This window comes from Orbicella faveolata, unplaced genomic scaffold, assembly GCF_042242905.1.
Source record: "Orbicella faveolata isolate gen_17 unplaced genomic scaffold, um_ofav_v1 contig_46, whole genome shotgun sequence".
NCBI classification, from domain to species: Eukaryota; Metazoa; Cnidaria; class Anthozoa; order Scleractinia; family Merulinidae; genus Orbicella; species Orbicella faveolata.
The window spans coordinates 4752963-4765989 of record NW_028301576.1 but is presented as its reverse complement, the minus strand read 5'-3'; the positions used below and the strand labels follow the sequence as shown (position 1 = coordinate 4765989).

At 39.0% G+C, this 13027-nt stretch overlaps 2 protein-coding genes and 1 pseudogene across 2 annotated transcripts; all 3 read left to right on the top strand.

The window, feature by feature from the left end:
• Positions 1–4584: 4584 nt before the first annotated feature.
• LOC149098054 (contactin-associated protein-like 2) lies at positions 4585–8590 on the top strand. Its single transcript, XM_089278184.1, has 3 exons — positions 4585–6088; positions 6290–6407; positions 7004–8590. The coding sequence occupies exons 1-3, from the start codon at positions 5744–5746 to the stop codon at positions 7624–7626; spliced, it is 1086 nt and encodes a 361-aa protein (XP_089134310.1). The 5' UTR covers positions 4585–5743; the 3' UTR covers positions 7627–8590.
• Positions 7663–8585, top strand: LOC149098055 (neurexin-4-like; annotated as a pseudogene).
• Positions 8591–10379: 1789 nt separating the features above from the next.
• Positions 10380–13008, top strand: LOC149098053 (contactin-associated protein-like 2). Its single transcript, XM_089277424.1, has 3 exons — positions 10380–10768; positions 10960–11077; positions 11459–13008. The coding sequence occupies exons 1-3, from the start codon at positions 10424–10426 to the stop codon at positions 12079–12081; spliced, it is 1086 nt and encodes a 361-aa protein (XP_089133550.1). The 5' UTR covers positions 10380–10423; the 3' UTR covers positions 12082–13008.
• The last annotated feature ends 19 nt before the right edge of the window (positions 13009–13027 follow it).

Sequence of the window (13027 nt, the reverse complement as noted above, 5' to 3'; positions counted from 1 at the left end):
AACCGTGTTTTAACGGCTGGTGGTGTCAAGCCAAATTTCCTCAATTATGACAGCGCTCTCTGCTTTATCCACTTTTATTTTACATTCCCTGATCATTCGCTATAAAGTTCTTCATCAACTGGGGAGTCTTATGACGTCACTTGACCCCACAATGATCATGACGATCAAAAACCTACTTTTATAAACTGACCACGATAATACTTGATATGCTTTATATTAGAACGAAAAGCACAAGGATGAGTTACAAATTAACCTGTGAGAAAATTCACAACGCTCCATTACAGAATATTCTTAGATTATAGCGTATGACATATCTGTTTTCGAATGTATTTGTGGTCTGGATGGTGAAGTAATTTCGGATCCAGCCTGCAGGCATTAAAGCCTGCTATGAAGCACATAACTTCTTGCAGAAATGTTATACTTGATATTGGCATCGAACATACGGCTAGTGCTGTTTTTGTTGCTTTTAAGCTAGTTTTTGTCGTTTGGAGAATAGAAGGATTTTATACGGTTTGGCTGGTAAAAACATATTATTTTATTGTATTTACAAATTTACAACACAACTAATTGGATTCCTTTGAAAATCTCAGCCTCGAGTTTATAGTAAAAATAGTCTTAAAATTTCGCAAATTTCAGCCTCGATATTCTTAGAAAACATATATTTATAAAAAAGAAAGAGTGTACGCGCGGATTTTATGCTTGCTTGTAGCGGAGTTAAACATACGTGACTGCATGTCTTTTCGTTAACTTTGTGATGTTTTCAGGACAGGATCCAAATGAGCTATTGTTATTCTAATGTGTCATAAATTAAGTTTGTTTTATTTTAAAGTCAGCATTGGCGGCGTGTATTAAATATATTCTCACAGTTAAACACCCAAAATAAAGTTAAAGACGCCGAGAAAGGCTTCAATAAATAAAATTACATGATTGTGCATTTTGCATTAAGACGAAACAAGTGCGTAAGCTGTACGAGGACCATCAATCTTCACAGCAAACACTTTGTCACGCTTTATGAAAGACACCCTAACATGAGAATGCGAGTATGATCTTCTTTAACCTCGTGTGGGACACAAAGTAAAATCAGAATATGGTGCACTGTTAATGCGAGGAGATCTCTTCAAGAATTGCCACTCGTTTTATTAGGCAAGCGCTACAAATTAAAGCTAATGTCAGTCTCGGAACACATTTAAACTGCGCGAGAAGTATTTTTTTTCTAAATTGCCTCATAGCTCCCGAAAAACACATTTTCAGTATCGCCGCTGTGCCACAACATTTCGTCTTGTATATTTGCCGCGTTCCTTCAAAAAACAACAAGGTCGCTCGCGCACCAGCTGCTCTCGCTCGTCCTCCATGGAATTGCTTCCCTCCCAAAGGGAGCGGCTTGCGCAACAACCCATGCACCTGCTGCAAAACCATGTTGCTACTAAACATTTTAAAAACATGCATTTTACGAACTTGACGTTTAAAATGCAACATACATTTCCAACATACATTTTCAAAGGTATAACCGTTAAAACGTTTTGTTATTAGTTTCTTTGGCAACCGTACGTGTTACGAACTGACGCAAAAAGGGCGGAGTCACCTTACACCGCAGACTGCGGGTAGCAATTCTTCTGTTTCTTGCTAAGTGAAACTATCATATTCTTTGCATACCGACATTTAGCGCAAAAGAATGAAGAAGCAGCAAAAGCGGAGTGAAGAAAATAGGTGAACGTGACAGGAAAAAACAAACGACGGCAAAATTGTCTTTTTCTTCTCTTTTCTTTTTAACAAGAAGTCATTGTTTCATTTATATTTCCTGCACAAACCTAAAATATAAACATAAAGGAAGAAAAGACGTCAGTAAAAATGACAGAGATAGCCATGAGATCGAAGAAACGATTCATACACTCTCATTAATATTAGAATATTGTTTTTCCGGCCCAGGCTGGATATTCTTATTTTTCTACCGTTTTTAGGATGAAAATATTCTTGTGAATATTGTGTTGTATTTATAACTTTCAACCACACAAAACAAATAATAATTATTTTCCAGATCCCAACCTCGGGTTAACTCTTAAAACATTCTTGAAATTTCGCAAATTTTAGCCTTGATGCATAGGCTTACGAGCTGGGGGGGGGGGGGGGGGCGCTGCAGCCCCCCAGCTGCGGAAAGTATGTAATTTTTCGGGCAAAACGCTCATGATTCGGGCAGCGATACTTGAGAGAAAACATTACAAGATAATGCTGTTGGCGTGATTTCCCAAACTCGTAAATAAAGTTTGTAGTTAGTTACTTTTTGCTTTTTTAGAACTTTTTCTCCTAGGACCTGTTTACAAGTAGGTAGGGTAACCCAGGGTTACCTTAGCAGGCGGGTGAAAGAAAGCCCGGGCCGGGTTTACAAGCAAAATTTCACAGGTAGGGCTACCCTACCACCCGGGACAACTTAATATGCTTGGTAACCGCACGCATTGCAAACAAAATGGCCGATAAGGGAAGGGTTGTGGCAGTTACTTCGATTCTACTGTCGTTGCTGCCAGTTTTAGCGCTTATCGGTGCCATGGAGTTTTGCTGTGTTACTTTCTCATTTCTAGAAAGCGACCGCAAGTTGCCATGTTAAACGCGGCTATAGAACACAATAAAGCACTTGCTCGAATGCGACATGTAAAAAGGAGAATTATTCGACGAAGACGATTTCAAAGAAAACCAGGCCGTACGGATCAATGGTGGAGAAACATGTTTGAGGGCAGAATGGAGGAAAGCGAATGGAAAAAAATTTCAAAGGGTCTGGAAACAAATAAAAGTTGTCCCGGGTAGGCGAGTTATCCCTAGCAGAGCCTTTACAAGGCAGCTAGGGTTACCCTGGCGCTAGGGTAACCCTAGCTGCCTTGGTAACGCGTCGATGAAGAAAAGAAGAAATGGGGGAGCGCCAGGGTAACCCCCCTGCCAGGGTAACCCTATCATTAGGGTTACCCTACCTGCTTGTAAACAGGCCCTTAGTGATTTTTGGGATTGAAACTGTTGTTAGAGTACGATTGATTAATTGATTGATTGATTGATTGATTGATTGATTGATTGATTGATTGATTGATTGATTGATTGATTGATTGATTGGGTATGCATGCTTTGAATATAACTGTTTTTGGAATTACCGTGTGGCATGAAATTTTCTTGGGATCTAATTAATTGTCGCGAATTTCGAGGATTTTTCATCGATCTGCGAGAATTGCCAAAAAAATTCCCCAAAAATTTACTCCTTTATTTACATTGCTGAATTTCAATGAAATTGGTCGCAAACAGTGTAACGAAAACGACCACATGGCTTCCGTTTTTGTCACTTTGAAGTACCGCACATGAAATCCGCGGAAAATTGTTCCCAGGAGTATAGTTTGAAAGGATCTTGTGTACTTAAGGCATCTGTCGACCGAATATCGGTCGATACTACACATCGGCCGATATGGTGACCGACAGTCGGCCGACATATCGACCTATACTCGGCGAACGCGCGCTAATGACGCCATAGATTATGCGCGGTAAGGATGCGCAATGCAATACTGTGGAATGACTTTATCGATATATCGACCGAGCATCGGCCGATACTTCGGCGGCAAATGCCTTAAGTACACAAGATCCGTTTGAAATGCAATTTCGAGAAATTTATTCCCCCGAAACTCGAAAAATCCAAAATCCGCGAAATTAAACTCCCGCGAAAATTTCATGCCACACAGTACAGCAGTTTCATTAGATGTGGGAATTGAGAACGTTTTTGTTTTTCAGGCAATTTGAATGCGTTTCCATCCCAACTTCAACAATCACTCATTCGGGCATTGCGTAGATTTTTCGGGCGAAAAGATCACCGCCCTCGCCCCCACCCCTCCAAGTCCAAAAGTGCCCGTGCGCCTATGCGGGCTTGATGCTCTTATAAACTATATTCTTATAAATTTTAAAAAGTAGTGTATCCGAGCTTTCAGGAGAATATTAAAGAATTTTTTAAACGTAAAGCGGATTGACTGTATCAACGTAGAAATAGCGAGAAAATAAGATCAAACATCAAATTTCAGCCATATATTTTCAGAACAGATTGTTGCAGCGTTAAGACTTAAAACGCCACACTATCTCTATTAAAACCTAACAGCTGTTGTTACTGGTTCCTCTTTTATTTTAGGTATTTACTAAATTTAGTCCAAGTGGCAACATACATTTTAAGCTGAAAGCTATTCGCGGCGCGGGTACTCGAACTGATCAGTAATTTATTAACAAAACTTCCAGCCTGAACTTCTTCCATATTTAGGTTTTCCTCACCACGGAATGTTCTTAACTTTTTTTTTTTCAGCGCTGAAAAATTGATCCCTGGCGACCGCAGGGGTTTTGGTTCTATCTTTTAACCAAGATCTAGACTAAACGAAATTGATACTAAAGGCGAAGGTTATTGAGCTCCTGTGGCCAGATATTTTCATTTGGGGAAATCTATCAATAAACAAAAGAAATGATAAACACCAAGTATTGTTTGGATATGCAGACTTAAAATAAATAATTGACATATAACTGAAGATTATATTTACAATTTTAGGGAAAAAGTTTTTTCAAAACAGCGACAGTAAGAAACGAAGAAAGTTTATGTAGTTTGTCCATCGACTGTATTGAACTTTATGGACAAATTAAAAATAAAAAATAATTTCCGCGTGAGAAATAATTTCCGCTTATTTGAAAAGCCTTTCAAAATACAGAAGAATGGCGTTTTTCTTTTTCAAATATCTTTTTTCGTTTTAGAGATTTCTATTATGCAAATTAGTGCAGTGATGACGTCATATCATGTTTGCAACTAAAAATGGTAAAATACTCAATAAACAATATCTCTAGAAATATTGAAGTAGTGTTCTTGAAACTTGGCACCATAAATGTGCATCACAAAAGAAACAAAATGACACCCCTTAAGGGATATAACATTAGCGTGAAACAACATTAAACATCCGTGACTGTCTGTCTTTTCGTATGGTGCAATTTTCGTAATTCCGCGCGGACATATCAATTTACCTTGAATTCTACACATCATCGCCAAATAACAGACATCACTAGAACTGGAGAGATTCCATTTGTTTTGTTTTTTCTAGTTTATTACGGCAAAAGTGATGAACTTCTATTAAAAAGGAGGAGGAATTCATAAATTGTTAACGCTTTAACCAAGTATAAAGGAAATATGGGATGCATAAATCAATTGTTTTCGTTATTATAAGAACACTATTGAGCTCACAAACCATTACTGAGACCAAAAAAAAAAGAAAAGAAAAGGAAAAAAACAAAACAAAACAGAAGAAGAGAAAGGTCCAAAATTCACACGGACAAGATAAAATCGAAATGTGTCCAAAACACCCCAGGCAATAATAAGCTATATTCCTCTTGTTTTTGTTATCGACTTCGTTAATTTCTTATTTTCGGCCTTTCTCAGTAATGTGGTTGTTTGAAGGTTAGGTATGTAAGCTGCTTAGGGTGCAACAATATCCTTAATAAAAAAAAAAGGTGTTCTTTTCTACGTTGAATATAAAGCGACATAATTCAGTTGTCAGGAATTTACATCGTACGAATAAGTAAAAAAAGCATAAGTTTTACTAAGGAAAATTAGCCCGGCACTGAACCAGCCCCCTAATTAGACCGTGCAATCAATTATTCATTCATTCATCACAGCTGCCATATTCATATATATTTTAAATTAAAGGAGAGCTGTCTCACTTTTCAAAAAACACATTGTTGTCAGCAGCCCCGCACCATGATACTCTTGCCGTTACTGTTGTTTCTGTCCTCCCAGTTAATTATGGTGTACACTATGGAAAACAGTGCCCTTTATCGAAATCCAGCAGGCGACTTTTACGTTGGCGATTTTAAGCCTAATTCTTTCCATTACCTATGGGCAGAGAAAATAACATCGTCCATGGTGGAAGATCAGTTTGGTTGCACCTTCCTTTGTGTTGCTGAACCAAAGTGTTATTCGTTCAACATGGCGGCGTATCCTGACTCGAAAGGTCTTTATCTGTGTGAGTTGTTGGCCACTGACAAGTACAGAGAAACTAAAAAGTTTCACTCCAATGCTACCTTCTATCATTACAGCCCATGGGTAAGTGACAAACGTATTTATTTTACACTCTCTTCAGTTAGACTAAAATGTTTTACGCTAATGTTACCTTCCATCATAACAGCCCATGGGCTCATGGGTACGATTTTTGTATCAGGCCTACAATTTGTCTGCTTTCTTATCAATACAGGGCCTGAAAAGTTGTATATTATGACTAATGTTCTCTTTGTTTAATATTTTCAGTCTCCATGTGAAAGCAGTCCTTGCAAGAACGGTGCTGAGTGTGGTCCTGAATATGAGTTGAATTCGTATCGCTGTCACTGTAAGCTGGGATTCTGTGGAACAAACTGTGAACATGGAGGTATAAGTTTACACATATTTGTTTTTACTATTTTATTTTTATTATTTTAGTTTTCTTATATATAGCAACAGTAAAAGACTGAATCTATAAAGCCCCAGGAAGGCTACTTGCAGTTTTAAGACCGTTCTTGGGCGTGTTGTGTTGAGTGGAGGGGGGGGGGGGCGGGGGGGTATGATTGATTGTAAGATAAAAGAACCATGGAAGCTTAAAAATAGATGTAAGAGAGCCTACCCATAAAAAAGAAACTTTTTGTGGGGAGGGAGGCGGGGGGTGGGGGGGGGGAAGCTTTCGGGTTACAGCTCAAAGGATGTAGCAACCTCAAACTATTTGTATTTTTCTTTTCATAATCTTATAAGAGGTGAAAATGGCGCTTGTTAGAGAGAAGTCTTAAAAGACAGAGAACTGAGTAGAGTACGTTGAGAGTAGTTAAGTAGAGTAGGGGTAGGTTGCAGTGACCTGAAATGGAAAAAGGCGCAAAACGGTTAAAAATGCGTTAACAAAAAATAATTTTGCCCAAAGTCGACACACTAAGCGGAACTTCTGAGCCAGCCGGTGAACACCAAAGCTAACCTGGACATTTCAACATTTCTTTGCAGAAAATAAAAGCTGTAGCGAGATTAAGTTGTTCAATCCCAACACTCCAAGTGGATCTTACGTCATCGATCCTGATGGAGAGGGAGGCGTGATAGCTTTCACTGTTGTCTGTGACATGACAGACAAGAACAACGTTGGCGTGACAGTCATCACTCACGACAGCGAAGACAGAACGCTGGTGCAAGGATGTGAGCCTGCAGGCTGTTACGAACGTGACATTCACTACACTGGAATAAATCTCCTTCAGCTGGGAAAACTAACGGCCATATCCGCCCACTGTGAGCAGTTTATCAAGTACGAATGTCGTCACTCACGGCTCCTGTTGAACGGTAACATGTTTGGCTGGTGGGTGTCAAGTGATGGAGACAAGATGACTTATTGGGGAGGAGCGAACTCCATTCCTTTATTCAAGTGCGCATGTGGGGTAACTGGCACTTGTGCAAATTCTGGATATGGATGCAACTGTGACAAGAATGACAGAGTGTGGCGCGAAGACAGCGGTTTGTTGACAAACAAATCCCACCTTCCCGTCATGCAGCTGAGATTTGGAGATATCAGCCCCCCTAACGAGCTTGGGTATCACACCCTGGGAAAACTGAGGTGCTATGGAATATCCACCAAATAAACACCTGCTTGACTTGTACATGTATCAAGTATCTTAATGATAACGACCTTAATGTAGCCAAATAGCACATATAGATAACAGTTTAACATAAAATTCTCTTACGAAAACTACAATAGATAGCTATTGCATTAATCAAAGGGTCCTAATGTAGTTTGACTCTTATCTAAGTGCTCTTCAAGAGAATGTCTCCTAAATGTTGAGCGGCTTAACTTCTCTAGATAAATTGTGTGCCAGAATCTCGGGAAGTGGGAGGAAAAAATACTAAAACAGGATTTTGAAATTCAGGCGGATCCTGTCTGTAAATATCATCATAACTCGAGCATTCCAATATTTTGTTGTAGTGAATGAAAGCCGTAGTGAGGTTAAGTTGAGCGATCGCAACGCTCTAAATGATTCTTACGTCATCAATCCTGATAGAAAGAAGGCGTCACCCCTCTCACTGTTGACTGTGACATGACTGACAAGAACAACATTAGCGTGACGGTCATCAGTCACGAAGGCGAAGACAGAACTCTGGTGCAAGGATGGTTGCCTGCAGGATGTTACAAGCGCGATATCCACCACACTGGGGCAAATCATCTCCAGCTAGGAAACGTAACGACCATATCCGCCCACTGTAAGCAGTTTAACAAGTACGAATGATTTGGCTCAACGACCTTCCGTTTCAAGTATGGCTGGTGGGTTTCACGTGATGGGGATCAGATGACGTACTGGAGAGAAGTAACTCCACTTATCCTTACAAGTGCGCATGCGGAGTAACTGGCAAGTGCGCAAACATCGCATATAAATGTAACGGCGATGCGAATGATTATGCGTGGCGCGAGGACAGCGGTTTGTTGACAAACAAATCCCACCTTCCCATCATGCAGCTGAGGTTTAGAGACAACAGTGGTTCGAGCGGGGAGAAAGGCTATCACACTTTGGGAAAACTGAGGTGTTATGGAAGCACTAGCAAATAAATTACTTTGACTTGACTTTATTAACTTATTATATCATTGGATTTGATTGTCATCTTACCAGGCACTCTGCAACGGTACGATCATTGATTTACATGAACCAATTATAAAGAGTTGTAAGTAGTTTGATAGTTGTGATAACAAAGAGTCGCACAACCAGTCAAGAAAGCTCGGTGACTATTCGCGTAGGAAAACCGGAGATAATTTACCGAATTAATCCGTTTGGTTTTCATGACGTTTTTATTTAATACATCGTCCTAATCCTCGCTGGATTAATTTGCTTATAAACTGTTGTTTTATTACAAATGTCTACCCCCAGCCCATGTCAATTTATTTTTATAACTTACTATGTTCAGTTTCGTTCTCTAATTTGCGCTAACATAGCCGTCATTCCCATTCTACGCATAAATATGACCTTAATTCATTTGAAGAATTTGTTGCTCTGAAGTTCGGTAAACTTGAATAATAATAATAATAATAATAATAATAATAATAATAATCATGAAGATTTCAAGTAAAACCGGCAGCTAGCAGCCACGAATCTGATTAATATTTACAGTTGAACTATTTCTAGTACTTCTGCTTAAATGCTCCTGCTATATACAGCCATTAAAATGTTTTATCGCGTCCCAGCTTGCTGTAGCTAGTTCAGTTAGCCGACATGGAATTGATACCTTCTATTAGCGAGGAGTTTGACTCTAAATTATTAAGCTTAAACATGATAACGCTTTCACCAGAAATATTCAGCTAATCGAGTGGAAATAATTCAATAATTTTCAAACGGTTTTCCCAGTAATAAACTCACTTATATGCAGCCATCAAAATGTTTTATTATTTTTATCGTTTCCCAGCTTGCTGTAGTTCAGTTAGCCTAAATGGAATTGATATTTTTGATACCCTCTATTAGTGAGGAGTTCGGTTCTAAATTATTAAGCTTTAATATGATAACACTTCACCAGAAATAATTCAGATAATTGAGTCAGAAATAATTCATGAATTTTCAAATGCTTTTCCTAGTAATAAACTCACTTAGGGAAAAAGAGAGCTTCTGCTTGAATTCTTCTGCTATATTCAGCCATTTTATGCAGCCATCAAAATGTTTTATCCTTTTTATCGCTTCCCAGCTTGTTGTAGTTCAGTTAGCCCACATGGAATTGATACCTTCTCTATTAGCGAAGAGTTAGGTTCTAAATTATTAAGCTTAAACATGATAACGCTTCACCAGGAATAATTCAGCTAATTAAGTTGAGTGGAAATAATTCATGAATTTTCAAATGCTTTTTCTGGTAATAAACTCATTGAGCTAAGGAAAAGAGCTCTTAAAAACAGAAATCTATTGAATATTCCATGAATAAGAAAAAAGCAAAGGTATTCAAACCTAAAGGGAATCATGAAATTGTTCTCAGTTTTTTTTTTCTTAAAACTTCTACTTTTCTCCTTTATTATTTTTGCAGGTGTAAAAATATAGATTTCACCAAATGATTTATTCATTGCCTAGCTTGTATCGAAACATAAAAGGCAATTTACAGGTTCTTACGAAGCCGGCACGTTCATAAGAAAACGTTCTAAAATTCCGACTATCGAAAGATGGAATTGTGAAAATCTAGGGAGGATGTGCATTTTAATTCAGTATAACATTCGCAATATTACAAAACAAATTAAAGTATTAAATCTGCAGGAACTAATTGGCTTGAACGGAGTAATACGTGATACATGACTGCATTAAGGAAAACCAATCAATCAATCAATCAGTCAATTAACATAACTGAAACATAGCGAATTTAAAGTAGAGCTATCTCACTTTAATCGACATATTGCTAGCTCTCGTTGGAGGCGTCACCATGATACTCTTGCCATTACTGTTGTTTCTGTCCTCCCAGCTAATGATGATGTACACTATGGAAAACAGTGCTCTTTATCGAAATCCAGCAGGCGACTTTTCCGCTGGCGATTTTAAGCCTAATCCTTTCCATTACCTAGGAGTAGAGAAAATAACATCGTACATGGTGGAAGATCAGTTTGATAGCACGTTCCTTTGTGTTTCTGAACCAAAGTGTTATTCGTTCAACATGGCGGCGTATCCTGACTCGAAAGGTCTTTATCTGTGTGAGTTGTTGGCCACTGACAAGTACAGAGAAACTAAAAAGTTTCACTCTAATGCTACCTTCCATCATTACAGCCCATGGGTAAGTGACAAACGTATTTATTTTACACTCTCTTCAGTTCGACTAAGACGTTTTACGCTAATGTTACCTTCCATCATAACAGCCCATGCGTACGATTTTTGTATCAGGCCTAAAATTTGTCTGCTTTCTTATCAATACAGGGCCTGAAAAGTTGTATCATGACTAATGTTCTCTTTGTTTAATATTTTCAGTCTCCATGTGAAAGCGATCCTTGCAAGAACGGTGCCGAGTGTGTTCCTGAATATGAGTTGAATTCCTATCGCTGTCATTGTAAGCCAGGATTCTGTGGAACAAACTGTGAACATGGAGGTATAAGTTTACAAACATTTGTTTTTACTATTTTATTTTTATTATTTTAGTTTTCTTTGGGGGGTGGGGGAGGGGGGAAGCTTTCGGGTTACAGCTCAAAGGATGTAGCAACCTCAAACTATGTGTTTTTTTATAATCTTATAAGAGGTGAAAATGGCGCTTGTTAGAGAGAAGTCTTAAAAGAGAGGGAACTTAGTTGAGGAGAAGGGTATACAAGGAGTTAGGGGTAGGTTGCAGTGACCTGAAATGGGAAAAGGCGCAAAACGGTTAAAAATGCATTAACAAAAAATTAGTTTGCCCAAAGTCGACACAGTAAGCGGAACTTCTGAGCCAGCCGGTGAACACCGAACATAAATCGGACGTTTCAACATTTCTTTGCAGAAAATAAAAGCTGTAGCGAGATTAAGTTGTGCAATCCCAACGCTCTAAGTGGATCTTACGTCATCGATCCTGATGGAGAGGGTGGCGTGACACCTTTCATTGTTGACTGTGACATGACTAACAAGAACAACATTGGCGTGACAGTCATCAGTCACGACAGCGAAGACAGAACGCTGGTGCAAGGATGCTGGCCTGCGGGATGTTACAAGCGTGATATCCACTACATTGGGGCAAATCATCTCCAGCTGGGAAACCTAACGACCATATCCGCCCACTGCGAGCAGTTTATCAAGTACGAATGTCATCACTCAAGGCTCCTGCGGGACGGTAACATGTTTGGCTGGTGGGTTTCACGTGATGGAGATCAGATGACGTACTGGGGAGGAAGTAACTCCACTTATCCTTACAAGTGCGCATGCGGAGTAACTGGCACGTGCGCAAACATCGCATATGGATGCAACTGCGATGCGAATGATCGTGTGTGGCGCGAGGACAGCGGTCTGTTGACAAACAAATCCCACCTTCCCGTCATGCAGCTGAGGTTTGGAGACAATGGTTCGGGCGGCCAGAGAGGCTATCACACTCTGGGAAAATTGAGATGTTATGGAAGCACTAGCAAATAAATCACAAGCTTTGACTGTTAAATTTATTACCCTATTATAGCATTGCATTTGATTGTCAGCTCACTGAGCAATCTGTAACTGTACGATCATTGATTTTCATGAAAGAGTTATTAAGAGCTGTAAGTAGTTTTCAGTAGTTGTGATATTATATCATACGTAAAAACCAGTCAGTTTGTAGATCAAGTGGCCAACGTGACGGAGTTTAGTTTTTGGTGTTGTTTTAAAGGGACAATTTCATGGTTAAGCGTGTGAAGAAGCTATGGCGAGATGAGCACAAAGTTCCATTTCACTTCCTTGCTAACCACGCGCGAGAGGGCCAGCCATAAAAAGACCCTGTATTTTGAGCAAGTGTAATTACCGATGTCCAACATTCACTGAAGATGCCGACGGATTTACACAGCAGATGTCGAATTAAATGTTGAGCTTTAAATTTAACCCAGGCCGAATGATCTATTCTGTATATTCTGGACACACGAACAAGATATCTACTCGCATCTGATTGGTTCATAAACAATGAAATTGAGTAGCGCACGGGAATCGAAATATAATTCTTATGAGAAATATCACAAATGTTGTCGAGAAATTTTAAAACAAGACTTCAAATTTCCGCAAGGGTCTTTAGCACGCTTTTTAATCGTTTCGTAACAGTCAGAATCGAAGAGGCTAACTTTATAGCTTGCGTATAGTTTGAGTTCACAACTGCGATCTTATTTGCATGATACCCTTTTTAGCTTCGTTAGCTACAGCTTGTTACTTTTAATCTCGCTAAAATAAACGCTATTTATATCATTATGATTTTGCCTGTGACATCTTATAGACAAATTTTATAATTACCGCAAGGGAATATTAATCGCAGGTAAACTTAGATATTGCGTCTGTATCAATACTTTCAAACAGCTTTATTACACATTTTTATTATCTACCAAACTAGTTGATAGACCTGGAT

What these genes read in the sequence shown, in the direction of transcription:
- LOC149098054 (XM_089278184.1), top strand. Translation starts at nt 5,744, where the DNA reads ATGATACTCTTGCCGTTACTGTTGTTTCTGTCCTCCCAGTTAATTATG. An exon ending in TCTATCATTACAGCCCATGG is followed by an intron (nt 6,089 to 6,289) that starts GTAAGTGACAAA and finishes TAATATTTTCAG; the next exon opens with TCTCCATGTGAAAGCAGTCC. An exon ending in AACAAACTGTGAACATGGAG is followed by an intron (nt 6,408 to 7,003) that starts GTATAAGTTTAC and finishes ATTTCTTTGCAG; the next exon opens with AAAATAAAAGCTGTAGCGAG.
- LOC149098053 (XM_089277424.1), top strand. Translation starts at nt 10,424, where the DNA reads ATGATACTCTTGCCATTACTGTTGTTTCTGTCCTCCCAGCTAATGATG. An exon ending in TCCATCATTACAGCCCATGG is followed by an intron (nt 10,769 to 10,959) that starts GTAAGTGACAAA and finishes TAATATTTTCAG; the next exon opens with TCTCCATGTGAAAGCGATCC. An exon ending in AACAAACTGTGAACATGGAG is followed by an intron (nt 11,078 to 11,458) that starts GTATAAGTTTAC and finishes ATTTCTTTGCAG; the next exon opens with AAAATAAAAGCTGTAGCGAG.